The 15,128-nt window shown below is 30.9% G+C and overlaps 2 protein-coding genes across 2 annotated transcripts; both read left to right on the forward strand.

Moving 5' to 3' along the window:
• The first annotated feature begins 1,422 nt into the window (after positions 1 to 1,422).
• LOC132723033 (uncharacterized) lies at positions 1,423 to 8,205 on the forward strand. The gene is made up of 8 exons (XM_060707695.1): positions 1,423 to 1,549; positions 2,852 to 2,975; positions 3,385 to 3,427; positions 3,787 to 3,908; positions 4,817 to 5,033; positions 5,866 to 5,958; positions 6,479 to 6,547; positions 6,729 to 8,205. Exons 1-8 carry the CDS (start codon positions 1,465 to 1,467, stop codon positions 7,569 to 7,571), a joined length of 1,596 nt encoding a protein of 531 aa, XP_060563678.1. The 5' UTR covers positions 1,423 to 1,464; the 3' UTR covers positions 7,572 to 8,205.
• A 1,477-nt stretch (positions 8,206 to 9,682) lies between these two features.
• On the forward strand, positions 9,683 to 14,651 carry LOC132723034 (uncharacterized). Its single transcript, XM_060707696.1, has 8 exons — positions 9,683 to 9,943; positions 10,334 to 10,391; positions 10,999 to 11,047; positions 11,382 to 11,491; positions 12,141 to 12,351; positions 12,798 to 12,890; positions 13,155 to 13,223; positions 13,689 to 14,651. Exons 1-8 carry the CDS (start codon positions 9,928 to 9,930, stop codon positions 14,286 to 14,288), a joined length of 1,206 nt encoding a protein of 401 aa, XP_060563679.1. The 5' UTR covers positions 9,683 to 9,927; the 3' UTR covers positions 14,289 to 14,651.
• Positions 14,652 to 15,128: the final 477 nt, after the last annotated feature.

Here is a 15,128-nt window from a genome sequence, read left to right on the forward strand (position 1 = left end):
TACTAGAAACTTAGCATGATAAGGTATTGGTCACAAATACTTAAACGATGCGTCCCTTGTAAATCAAACGTATCTGATTCTTTAAATAGAGAAAACAAGAATTCCTTAAGAAAGTCCATAACGACAAAATTGAAAATTTTGCAGGCTCGGTTTGATTGGGCCTGTTCATGGACGGTACTGGAAAGTGCAAGATACCGTCTACGCCACCAGGCACCGACTTAAGCAGAATTCAACATTTAAACATGGTGATGGTGAAATTTTGAATTTAGAAACATTCGCAAGTTTGTTCATACGGCGCTTATCATGGAACCCTTTAATTGGACTCATGAGTGCCATTCCATGAAAAGCGGCGCATGGCCCTTTTCATACATTTGGGACAATCGATATAAATATACCATATTATACATGTACTATTAAACAAAGATTAGTTGACACTTTTCTACTAAGCTGATATGCATATATTACTAATTTACCAATATAACAAACATACTGCATATTTAAACATTCTTTTGAAATTGAAACGTATTTAGACTATGTCCAAGCTGCTTTTACTAGATTTCGGACTTCCTCCCATAATTTATTTATAGAAACTGATAGGCCTAGAGAACAGCGAAATAACAGAGTGAAAAGCACTTTCTCCTTGTGTGTACCCACTATCGAAATCTTTAAACCATACTACTTCCATTGGCCGCCGACTATAAATAAACTAGATAGTCTTTTGTTGAAAACTGTATGTGCCAAACAATCAATACAATACAATCTCAATACAAAAAGTAAATAACTTAATAATAAGTTATTTCCTATCAAAAATTCTATTAAATAAACTTATAGAATCAATGCAAGCACATTGTGTATCTAAACTCGTAAGAGGAGAGGATGAAGTCGAAGTGAGCTGGAGAAGGAAAGTGCGCGGGAATTGGAAGAAAACCAATGTAAAACTCTCTCAAATCTCTTTCATACAATTATGTTGTACACACGATTGGACATACAAAAACAGTTCACAAAATTGCACGACATACATAGTGAAATTGTTGCGGCCGTTTCCGTGAATTTCCGCTAATAAGCGTACGTTACAGAACCATCCGAAACAATACAATAGCAGACGATAACAGACGCCACGGAGACAAACGACAATCGACCTATGCGCGGACATTAAGGATATTTTTCCCACGACTAAATGACGAACAGTGCACGGCAAAATGAACAATTAACATAATGAATAAATCGACCTAAGATTGATGAACAATTATGACCTGTGAGCTCTTCTTTATCATAATGACCCACTAACTTTGTTAATATACTGACAATGTTTGCAATATTAAACTTATCTGAACAATCTTTTTATTATATTTTTATGCTAACATAAGCGTTTTCAGATCATCGGTAATCCAAACCGATTTCGAAAGTACATTCAAAACGAAAGTAGAATTCCTGTATTAATGAAGATCATGTGACCGTATTGAGATGCATCATAGGGATAATAACGATACTTTAAATAATTTCATCGAAACCAACTTTTCACTATATCCTTTACATATGGCTGACAAAGGTAATGCATTTATTAATTGATTTAGGTAAACTACATTAAATAGTGTCATCGGGCGTTTAATCATGTCGTTTAAGCTTATTCCTAAAAATAATGTTAAAATGTAGGTGTAAATGTATACATATCAATGTCGATTGTAATAGCAAGTGTTACATATTACCAATTTAACTGTTGAAATACGTGTTCGTCTGTAGATGCACGCATGACAGAATTCTGTGAATAGTCGTTCATTTTGTTAAGAATAGAGTTTAGTGGTAATGTATTTTATCTTTGATCTAAAGTCAATGTCAAGCTGCTTTCACTGAGTCCAACAGTAAATGAAATGGATCTAGTTTCGATTTTAAAATGGTTGGGGTTGAGTTACGTCTCTTAGTATGTCCAATAACAAGGAAACGATGGTTGCTTATGATATTTTGAGAGTCATTTCCAGTCCACCAAGATTAAGAATATTGAAGTGTAACTTTTGTAGGTCTTGTTTTGGTAAATTGTCCATACACGACCAGGCTGTTCTTTTGAAAATCAGTTTATGTTCCAATTCAGTTGAAATTCAAATTAAGTGAACGATAGCAATGATAACTTGGCAGTGCTTAAATTCCAAAATGCAAAAAAGTGTGGTAAAATGTTGTTGCCATTTATTTCTACATTATAACGGTTAAGCGTAATTTTGCTGTTAACTGTTATAATTTATTACATATACTACTTGTTTTTTGTTGTTGTTTTGTTTGTTTGTTTGTTTGTTTGTTGTTGTTGTTTTTTTTTATCTTTTGATCTGTCTTTTTTTCATCTTAATTGAATGAAGTTGTTATTATTCTATATCAAACTAAATATTATAACCTTTAAAGTCATAAAATTATTTAGTGGTGTGGAACATCCATCTTTTATTATACTTAAGTTAAGAAATAATATATCTAGCTGTTATGAATGTCAAGATGTCATTAAATTGCATACTTTCCTCTCTTCCTCTCTTTTTCTTCAATTCTTCATCATTGTCATGTACTTAGTAGGCTAATTTCTTAAAACCAATTAACTGTTATATTATATTTAACTCTGCTCTTTGTAGTCAACGTATGAAACATAATCTCTGCATTTCAACATTTTCGGAATCTGAAAGATATTTCAAAATTATGCATTATTCTGTTGAATATTTCTTTTAATGCTGAATTCAGTCACAGTTCCATGGAAAAAGGTGATAGTATCCAATGTCACTTATTAATGGTTCAATCCAAATGAACGTGTACCATTGTAATTTTTCAGTGTTATAATGTTGTTTTTTTTAACATTTAATTGGATATATTTTCATTTAAGAGCATAAAGGTATGGAAGAATCTACAGACAAAGTTGAAGGTAAGGATGAAGATAAAGCTGAAGTGACCGTTGATGTAACGAACAATGAGGTAAAATTCAAGAACGCTCCTATGGGAACTGATGTGTAAGTTAATGGTACAGTTATTTTGAACTTATTTATATCTAATAGTAAATGCTATACGAATTTCAGGTCTCAAATACATGAATTGTACAATATTTCGTGTATATGAATTGCAGTTTTCTTACGTCAATTAAGATTCTGATCAAACTGATTATAATATACTTATTAAAGTACGTTTGTGAGCCAGAACAGAACTTTTTGCCTTGTTGCCTAGGCTCTTTGATGTTTTTCCTTGTAGGTTTTCATTTTAATCTTTATAATACTAATTTGACTTTTTTTCAATAAATTAGAATTAATGTACCTTGGAAATTAACATAATTATCACAAAAACATATTCATAGACTTCTGTTTTTATTTGGGGTGATAATCATTAGTTTGATTTTGCTTACTGTTACTGACACTTACTTTTTAGTGATACAGGGAAAGAAGTGTGTCACAACTGTGCTAGGTCACAGGTTAGTTAAAAGTTACATTGTCTAAAGACATTATGTCTTAATAGAAATAATTGTGTCATTCTGTATATTACTAGTATTATTTATCTTCTATAATAATGAGTTCCATGGCAAAAATTGCAAATCTGAAAGAATAGGTGAAGATAAAATAAAATGCTCTTTATAAATTGACCTGCCATTCATATCGTTTTCAATATTCAATACAACTATTTCCAGCTGTTCACAATTTCACATGTACTATATTGGTTATAATAAAATCAGTATTCATGAAATGATGAATATAGTCTATGATTCAACTCATTTTAGGCTGTTGAGAAAAATAATTATAATCAACATGAATATACATTACCTATTTACTTCAGGAAAGCATGGCAAGAGTTATGAACGAGACCTTAGATGAATCGCGCAAGCTTGAAAGCAAAATAAAAGAATTAACTGCTCAGAAGAAACTTGCAGAAGAAAAATATATTCAGATACAGCAAATGTTAGTACAATACCCGTAATGTTTGAAGTAAATAACATTATAACAGGCATTTAAAAAAAAAAAAGATTAAGATTTCGTTTTTCTAGACTGTCAAGAAATAAGTAAAACAAGTTCATGTGTCTAAAAGTCTTTATCTTAAATGCATTTTTGATTAATTAAATTTGTTTAATATTATCCATGTTCAATATGACTCCACTACCTTAACTACATGTGCATGTTAATACCAGCTTGTTAACAATCCACACATTATATATAAATGGAATAAATGACATATGCTATCATGACATATTTCATATCAAATGACTTCTTCCAGCATGGAATTTAATTAGTAATTACTTTGTCTTCGAAAACACCATGAATTTGATTGACCACATTATGTAACATAAGTATATCTGATTATTTTTAACCGTTGATACAGTTCGCTACTGTAAAGGTAGTCCTATTGAAACTTTTTAGCAAATCCGTATGCAACACGGATTATACAGTACTGTACTTTCCTGAAGGTTACCTCGGAAACAAGAAACGGATAACTATATTACTGTTAAAATACGGTTTTAGCCATGGTCAGGCGATAAACCGCTAGCCCAAAAACGAAAACAACTTTTTGTATGGATTTAGTAGCATATCGACTTATAAATTCGCCTAAATAGTTAGTTGTTGAGTCTCAAGAACTAATTAATGTTCAATGTAATTCATCAAGTTAAAAGTATAACTTGAATCATACTTGTAATTTATAGTTTATATTGTTGGTTCCATGCGTTCCAAGATTAATGCAAACAAATGTTTTGAGAGTATGTTATATTCGATCTCAAAATTGAGTATTAATGCATGCAAAGATTGAGATATCCTTTTATTTGTTTCGTTACACATGTAAGAACTTAATATGAGTATCCTATTTCTTTCCAAAGGTCTGATGAAATTACAGCAAGTATGGCGGATGTGTTCAACAATAAATTAGAGCTAGAAAATCTTAATGATAAATTTTCTAACACTAAAGTGGCAAAGCGTTTTGAAAGTTTGTACAACAGCGACAATAAATGGCCGTCACTAACAGAATGGTTATTGGAAACTATCGAGGGAATCGATGAACTAAGCATGATCAAACACTTGTCATCACTTATGAAAGTAAAATATAAATTTATTCCCAATTTTTTATATTCAGTATGAAAATCAAGTTCTTCTCCTTAATTCAAAATTAAAATGATTCATTCGTTTAATATACACATTTCTGAGTTTGACCCGTTATAAATGTAATTGTATATTGTTAAAAGATTTTGAGGGTCCCATCCATGTTCTATGAAACAAAATTGACATGATCTACAATTAAAAAAATATATTATACGTATTTTTTGGTCATGGGTCACATCTCAGTAATGATCATTTTAAGTTTTTAAATTTGTTTTTAGTTTGAAAAAGAGTAGAACAAATTAATCTTTGGAATGTCTTGACGTTAAAACATGGTCTTGCTACTGAATATATGAGTGAACATTTATAGGCCCCAAACACTGTACATTCATACAGACTATAAGTACTATAATACAAGGTCAAGTGTACGTGAGTGCTATAATTTACTCACAGTCAATGGTTGTGGTGAAAAATCATTTGCGTAATTATAATGGATGTGTCCTGTGGAGCAAACAACCATCTTCTATTATGAATGAAACTAAGTTATATAATATCTAACAATTTAAAGGTCGTTTTGGACTGTGATATTTATTCCCTGCATCTGTGTCAAAACCATCAGTAATTGTTAAAGGGCCAAAATGGAAATAAGAGATTTAGTGCTATCCTTAGCATGGGTTTAATTTCTACATGGTTATTGTTTAAACGTATATTAGACGTGTTTTACCATGTTATTGCATTATTATGCTGGAATAATTTTATCTATATTTTCTTTTGTTTGATATTACTATGAAGTAAAAACAACTTTATTGTTCTAATGTGTGTCATTTTGCAGAAAGCCTATGAAACATGTATCAAAATTTCTGACAATGAAATAAGAGTTTTTCTTGCTCTTGAAGATGACGAACCACTTCCGTCATCGCGAGAGGTATGTATCACCTACTTTCCTAAATTTGCAATGTTAACTTGCCTATTGTCATTTCTTTTATCATTTCTTTTTTTATTTAATTTTAATGTTTAGTTAATTGCAAACATAGGACAAAGTCCGTAGAGCATTTGTGAATTAGACAGTATGCCTTGATTTCTTAGTTTTATCATCCATGTTTAACAGGGAGGTAGGATGTTTCATTTCCAATTTCTAGTTCTATATTATTATAGTTCGAACTATGTCACAATTGGTAAGAGTGAATCATGTTGATGAACCTTTTCCAAAGAAACAAATTATGTTTGTAAGATATATTGCTATAATAAGATTTTTGTTACATGAATGAAGTTTTTAAAACTTATTATTTGCAAAACAATAAGTGGCTAAACACAGAGATGGTGAAAAATGAATCTATTTATTTTCATTAGAATCATTTACTTTAAGCATTGTTTATGGTTTCCAAAAATATCTTATTCCTAACATGACCTGAATATATTTGTCATTACATATATTTATGTTTTAGAACCCTCTTCTGTATAAAGTTAAAAGAAACCATGGACGTACAGAAAAACGAAGAAATGCTATCAAAAAGGTAGTGCATTTTTTTTTGTAACATTACTACATGTATTTATAATTATTAGTATTATTTATCCTGTGTTAGATAAAAAGCATATGCCATAGACCGTGGAGCATTTATGGCAAAAAATCGAAAGTGAAGTAATTTAATAGTTACGTTTTAATTTTCCATATTCGTATTGTTTCCTTCTTTTCAGAGTGTTTGGGAAATTGTATCAAAAGAAGACAGCATGTGTGTATTACTCCACGAAAAACAGAGTGAAACAATGGAGGAGGGCGAAGCCAAACTTAAAGATTTCTTTAACGAATTCATAGATATCTGCTGGCTATCAGCAATTTCTCAACCGAAACTCATCCTGAATTTTAATGTCATCGACGAACTGTACGAAGGAAGTATACGTGACCGATTTACGCAATACGCTTGCCAAGATACCGTAAAAGACATGTCAAGGGTCAAAAACACTATAATCGAGGTTGTGTGGCCAAGCGTTGAGCTAGAAGATGGGTCAGGAATTCATACTAAAGGCGATGTTATTGTAGTCGAAGAGGGGACAGATGAGATGAATACGAAAGGGAAAGAAACAAATCAGAATGAGCAAGCAAAGGAAATGAGTCAGAAAAATATAGATAAGAAGGGAACAAGTGAAAAACGAGCAATTCGAGATAAGACAAATGAGAAAGGAGCTAGTGGGGCAAAAGTGGAGGGAACATGTCAGAAACAAGCTAATGAACTCGGTACAAATGGGGAGGAAACTTGTGAGCAGGTAACTAATGAAGGTGAGGCAATTGGGGAAGAAACATGCAAGAAGGAAACTAGTGAGGAGGTTACAGATGAGGAGGGAACGTCTGTGAAAGGACCTAACGAAGATGGGGAAAATGGTGAAAATATATGCGAGAAAGGAACTATTGAAGATGGGGCAAATAGGGAAATAACATGCGGGAATGGAATTTGTGAGAAGGGTACAAAAAAAGATGGAACTTGTGAGAAAGAAACTAATGACGAAGGGACAAATGGGAAGGCAACTTGTGAAAGGAACTAGTGATGAGGTGAACGTACAAGAAAGGAGTTAATAAAGAGGGTTAAGATTGGGGACATATATTGTCGAACTGTTATGTATGATTTAAAGATTTGGTTTTTTATGTTCGTTCGTTTGTTTGTTTGTTTGTTTGTTCGTTCGTTCGTTCGTTCGTTCGTTCGTTCGTTCGTTTGTTATATCCAATTTATAAATAAGGCTGAAAGATGATATTAAAGTGTTGTCATTGTTGTTGCTGGTGTTGTGGTTGATGTGGTTTTGATATTAATAATAACTTTCAACTTATATTTCAAGCTAATTAACTAATTATTTTTCGAATCTTTAAAAACATAAATATCTGCATGATAATTAAAAATTGATCAACGCGTTGCTTTTTTAAAATATTGATAAACGATTTGCCCTTTTTGAACACTGAATTAACTCAAATTGATAAACACTATTTTCATATTTTCAATATCAGTAAATAATTACTGTAACCCAGTTTTGTGCACATGAAAACGAGAGCTAATGCAATAAAATAAAATGATGTTTGAAAATGAGTTATGCAGGTTATTTTGTTTTTACATTGTAAAAAATTAATTGTTTGCCATTAACTAGATTAAATTCATGTGTTAAACTATATATAATAAAACAAACAAAGAAAACCATGTAGTTAGTTTATTAGTTTATTTACCTTTTAAACATACATTAAACTAATACATATAAGTGTTTTCAACAGTGCAAGTTATCATAATACCTTCAATTATTTAATACTGATACTATACATGTATTTATGTCTATTGCACGCGGCATTTCCAGATTCTTTATAAAACAAAATTCCCAAAGAAGTAGTGAATTATCGATGGGTTCAGTTGTTACTTGGGTTGGATTAGCGCTCCTTTTCACTGTACGCATACATATCGGTACCATCTTTGCGAGTTCTACTGAAAAGGTTACCTCTTTGCACATGTACAGGTCATTCTCTGCTTAAGACATTTTCTTATTCATTTAAAACAACATTTGATTATACTCAATATGATCATGATAAATCATTGTTTCATGAAATTCAGTCACAACTGCTGATTGCTATGGCATGAATTATCATGTATTATATAGCAATCATTCGATAAATGTTAAAAGTTATGAAATTAAACATTTTAAAACTTATGTTAGCTTGTGCAGCTTTAGATATTATATGCTCATCTTTGGGTATTTTTTTTCATTGCAGAAATTTATTGAACTCTATAATTCCTACTGAATATGTCTATTTTGAATAAGAGAATGCATTAACTATGTTTGAAAAGTTTATTTCCTGGTAAAGTTAATTAAGACTTCCTTAGAAACAGCCAGGTATTCAAACTGTGCTTAACTATTGGGTGCAGTGACGAAAAGCGGTAAAATATCTTCTCTGTGTACTCACGGGGGTGGAACTGCCACACGAGGGATGGAGATCTTTTAGAGTATTAATCATTTAAGCTGGAGAATTTGTTAAAGAATCATATTGCCTTTACATTTAGTTTAAACATATTCTATTGCATCAAAAATATGTCAAATATTATACTTTACATTCTTAGGGAAATTAAAAATTCAAAAACTATTCATCTGAAAATCAGATATTATTTGCTGACAATTTTCGACAAAAAAACGAGACTTTATTTTGTAATGTGGAAATCGTTAAACTAGACGTTAATTGTTCATGAAATATAAAAATGCAAGAATGACAATGGTGGAATTGTTGGAAATTTTACATTACTACATTATATAATGTAAAGTTTTCAGCAATACGGATAAAACAGTGGGTAAAAAAGAATGAATATATTTATATATTTCTTTTTCACTTGTTTGTTTGTATCTTTTGAAAAAGATCTGTTTAAGAATAAGACTGTTAAGAGACAGTTAAGAGAATTATATCATTTACATCGATCTGTAACACACACAATAGCGATATCGTGTGTATGTTATTTAGTTATTTTAAGTTTATCATTTAATCAATATACAAATGAGTTTATGATAGGTTTAAACTGCATATACCTTGATTAATATATAACAAAACGAAAATAAAACTAGAAAACATATACATACTGTAAATAAGCGTATAGATATCTGCACTTATACTTAATAATTGATCACGTGCCAGTTCTAATGACTCAGTAACTGCACGTTTCTGATTAAGTTATAATGTGTGGCTTTTAAGAGTATACTAATAAAGTAATGGTTTTTGCCATTTAGTGTTTCGTGTTTTATTTATTACTTTCTGTCATATGATAGAGGCATAATACTTAATCTCTGGTATACATGTGTAAAATGTTTATATCTTTTCGAATGCGAATATTTATGTCAGAACATGGATTAAAGTAACATCTTAATTAACAAGAAACTAGTTATGTTATGCGCAGCAGGTAAGCTGTTAATCTATAAAACCTTCTTTTAAAGACATATTAGTATTACAGTTTTGCTTACAAATAAACGAAAGAGGAAAAAACGTAAAGGGAAAAAATTTATACAATACACTGTTATTCGCTCTGTTTATCTTTCAAAGGATCGTTCAGAAAATTATTATATAAATGTTTTAGAAACTATAGATAGTTTTTAAACTGATTAACCAAAGAAATACTAACGGGATACCTTTTAAAGAAAGAAATACCGGTATATACCTATGCATATGTATGCAAATTAATAAACGACAATTACATGCTTAAATAATTTTTACAATTGACTATGTCTTGACTATAATGTACATTGTATTTGTTACACTAAAATGTTGATATCTTTTGTGATTCCATATCAAGCGTTGGACAAGCAAATACATTCCGGTCAGCCATATGCAGTTAAACCCATGAAGGAATTGTAAGTGATTTTATACATGTATATATATTTAGAACGTTATTTACACATGTACATTTTTCTGCAATCACTGAAAGTAAAGTCAAGCTTAATATGTTAAAATGTTAGTTAAAACTTAGCACATAATTATTTTCATGAAGCAAATCTAATAATTGAGTTTACAAAATGAAATTTATGGAAATGGATATGAGTTGATCTAAGCGACAGAAGTATGTTACATGGTCTAATTCTTGAACGAAACAATAGAATACATAGAATTAACCATCATCAATGTTATGTTAACCACACACTTGATAGAGATCTTAAATGTAGACAATGGCTATATAACATGTACTCGTAGGTAGTTTTGGTTTGATCTTCCTCGTTCATATTTCTCGTGTTACTCAGGAGGACAATAATTTTGAAACGTGTCCTTAATATTGTTAGACGAAACTATTAATTTCTTAAAGTGGATAATTCTTTATCAAGTAACAACGGTTATTAGACGAAACTATTAATTTCTTAAAGTGGATAATTCTTTATCAAGTAACAACGGGTTAAACATTTTTGTCTAGTGATCTTCCTCTATACTTATGGATAAAAACAAAAATGCGTTTGTTTTCACTTTAAGAGACAAGCAAAATAAAGAGCGAGAATGCAAAGGCTGTGCCAACCTAAAGGTAATATATCTTATTTCTTTTTCTTTTTTTTTAAATATTTTTTTTACTTAAATCTAAATTCTGAATGTCAATTGGATAACAAATATTTCCGGGGTTTTGTTCTTTTTAATCTGTCGTTTATTTCCCTTACTTCCTTAACTATTCTTTTTGTTCTTTTTCTTGATATTTCGCAATAATTATCTTCCTACCATGATTAAAATCTTTGCTCTTCTCTGATATATACAAAAAAATTCTTAATATATTTACAAAAACATTATCAACTGTTGTCAAAATTATCATAATTTACGTACAATACTTCTCATTACAAAACTTGTATTTAATATATAATTATCAGAAATCACTGGAGTCGATGGATATAGATCAGAATGCGCTGGTACAAACCACCAAAAAATTGGGAGAGGAAATTAGACAATGGGAAAGAAAGTATACCACCCTGGAGAAACGGTAATCATCAGTATATAAGACCTGAATTGACTATATATTTCAAAAGTTTGGCTGTTGTTTGATTGACCAACAGTTGATATTAAAATGCCTAAAATATGAAAAGACTTCCCACTCTTTTTATTAATGGAACGTTACGTGTGATGGATATTTACAGAAATTTCCTTGGGCCACGTGAGGCTTTTAGCGTTCATGCGAAATAAATTATAAAAATTTAAAGTACTTCTTGCAACATGTAAACTTATTTTGATTGTAAGCTATTCACTGGATTGGCATAACTTCACTTTAATAAATCCAGTCAATAAAAACAGAAACATAAAAATGTAGATTATATCGACTTCTATGAGCTGAGATGGCTCATTATAAATATCTTTTGCATTTTGAAATATTTGTTCGTCGATACATTTTTGACAAATAACAAAGATATTATTTCTTAAGTATTGATCATTTCGTTGACTTATATAACACTATAACACTGCATTATGCTCAAATGAAATATCCTGGATGATTAGAAAAATTGAAATCCATTAATGAGAAGTAACGTCGTTTAGGTGATCCGATTTTGAAAACCGCGTGTTGGTATAGGCCCAGCTGGAAATACCCATACTTTACGTTCTTGTCAAAAATTACCTCCAATTCCGTTACACCACAGGTCCAATGACATTACAGCAAAAATGGCAGGTGTGTTAGAAGTGAGTGGTAATTTAGAGAATATAAACGACCAGTACTCAAATACTAAACTAGCCAAGAGATTTGAGGACTTGTATGGCAACCAATGGGCGGATCTTTCAGAATGGCTTCAAGAAAACATAGAACATGTCACTGAACTTGACAGGATTAAAACACTCACCTGTCTAATGAAGGTAAATAGATAGATAAATTCTAGCATTGACTTAATAATTATGTTGCAGTATAAAATTGAAACAGAAAAAGAATGTTATTTAATTTTTATTGTTTTTGTGGGTTACAGAAAAAAATCACCATATTTTAAATCCGAAGTCCGTAAGCCTTACTGTAATAATTAACTTATCTTATATTGCTATCCTTGGTGCATACTGTTTTGCCACTTCAGTTTGTCAGTCCGTCGCATTATAGTCATGGCTTTTTCTCAAAAGCTACGTATCCTTAAAAAAGAGCATCACTGCCAAGATGGGTTACATGGAAGGGGTTTCTATTCTTTCACTTTTGACATTAAATAATAACCTTTCCCATGATCATTTCTATTTAGTTCCAAATGTTATTTTATTGTAAGAAAAATATAATATAAATTTATTTTGTGTCAAGTGAAGTGAACATTGTATAATTTCAGCTTTCATATTATGAATGTGTTAGTACTGCAGACTCTCAGATGCGAAAGTTTTTATTTTTAGACAAAAATGATATGATCCCATTACCAGTAGAGGTAAAGATTTTCTAACAAAATTCATGTTATCAAATGGTTGCAAATAAGTAAACTTCACTAAAATGTATTAAGTAACAAAAACAATGCCAAATTGATTTTTCACTTTGTTCTGGACGTAATGTTTCTGAATATTGACTCTTTGAGGTATCCTGTCTTAGTTTTACTTGAAATATCACAGTTCGAAGAGACTTCAAACACGTTCTTTCAATGCAAATATTTCTTTCAAAATAATGCATTTGAATAAAACATTCCATGTTTTCTCAGGACCCAGAGTTATTTAGGTTACGAAGAAGGAATGGTCAAGGTGTATATACAAGGACGAGAGTCAAACAGGTATGCACTATGAGGACTTTATTCATGTTATTACATACATGTATGGTTTCGAATGGTAGACATATTATGGTATCTTTCAGATTTATGCAATATTCTATGCTATGTTCTACAGAAAACTACGCCGCACCACGCTAAACAATACTGCATTGCGCTGCTTTACTACACTCTAAAATACTCAGTCTGTACATTGACTTTAATTGACACGGACTTTAAGTGTCAAATTAAGTCCGTTGTCTTACAAGACTATAGTATTTACTTTATTATATAACATACATGTATATGAATGCATACTATAGAAATTTTTACAAAACAAGGAAAAAAACGTCAAAGCAACGTAAAATGTTTGAATTCCCATTCGATTAAATATCAATATATTTGTAACATAAGAAAAATGTTGTCAGTTTTTTGTCGTTTATTTCCCTTACAATAACATAACAAGTACATCTAAAACTGTCTATATTTCAGACAATTGCTAAGAAAACACTTAATACCGCACATGCAAATATATTTATGGAGACCGATGATAAGGATGAGGTCGAAAAGAAACTTGTAGAGTTCTTTGAAGAGTTTATTGACATATGCTGGCTAATGACAATATCTCACCCAAGACTGCTGCTCAATTTTGATGTTGTAGGCAAGCCATATAGTGGTACAATAAAAGAACGATTCAAGCAGTATTCGTGTCAGGATATTGTAACAGACAGAAGTCTTTCATGCGGGGATATACTTGAGGTTGTGTGGCCAAGTGTGGAGCTAGAAAACGAAGAAGGTGTATGTGCTAAAGGCGACGTGATAACTGTTCAAAAAGGAAGAGACAACACTAAAGCTCACAGTGACAAAAGACGAAAATCAACTAGAAAAATAAAGGATTGTGAAAGTTTTAAGGAAGATACAATAACTGTACAAAAAGAAAAGACTATTATTGAAGGTTTTAACGCCAAAAAAAATATTACATCTGTTGGCCATGAAGGGGGAGAAAATTGTGAAACTGTCCACGGCGAAAGAAATATTATAGCTGTTCAAGAAGGGGATGTAGACGAATTTGAAGAAATTTCACTAACATAAAAAAAACCTTAAAAGATACTAATAATAATTTTATTTATTGAATGTCAAACGGGATGTTATACTTATGTTTTGATCTAAAATGTTTGTATTAGCAATACATTGTTGCAAAATCATTTGAAAACTTTTTCAGACAATGAAATAATTAACGTAAGAATTAATTTTACGCTGCTGAATTTGTAAACTGCTGACGAAGATAACCATTTTCTATTTGCAATATTGTACATATTTAGCAGCTATATCTCTAATTCCATCTGTTATACGTTGCATGTGTTCAAAAAATTGTTTGCGTGACCAAGCTTAATGTTAAACTAATCCGTGTTCTTGAATGTAAAGCTGCCATGAATAAAGATAAAACGACCCATTTATAGACTTTGCATGTCTCTTTTGTAACTGAATGTTATTTTGATATGATACAATGCAGGTAGATTATTTTCAGCGTTTGTGCAAAAACTGGAATAACATGAATATATATTATCAAACCAAATGTTGAACCCTTTGTACAGGTTTTCAACGCATGTTTGTCTAGATGTTTAAGTTGCGATAAGGTTATCAAAACGTTTTACTTTTAAATTTCAAATAAACTCTTCACCATTATCACGTTATAAAAAATATAATGTTTTATTTAGCTAGAGCGTAGCAGATACAAATATTCTAGATTATTTCTTTAATTAGAGAGTATAACATTTCAGCCGACAAACCATTTACCTGATGAATGGTGCATTTGCTCTCTGTCAAAAATTCAACATGGGTCCTATTCTGATATAAGAACGTGCAGCTATGGTGAATGATATTATGCATTTAAACAGGCGCACAGAAGAGCTCCTTGAAGCATACCATCTC

Source organism: Ruditapes philippinarum, unplaced genomic scaffold (genome assembly GCF_026571515.1).
Source record: "Ruditapes philippinarum isolate M1 unplaced genomic scaffold, ASM2657151v2 ctg71_1_1_1_1, whole genome shotgun sequence".
NCBI lineage: Eukaryota > Metazoa > Mollusca > Bivalvia > Venerida > Veneridae > Ruditapes > Ruditapes philippinarum.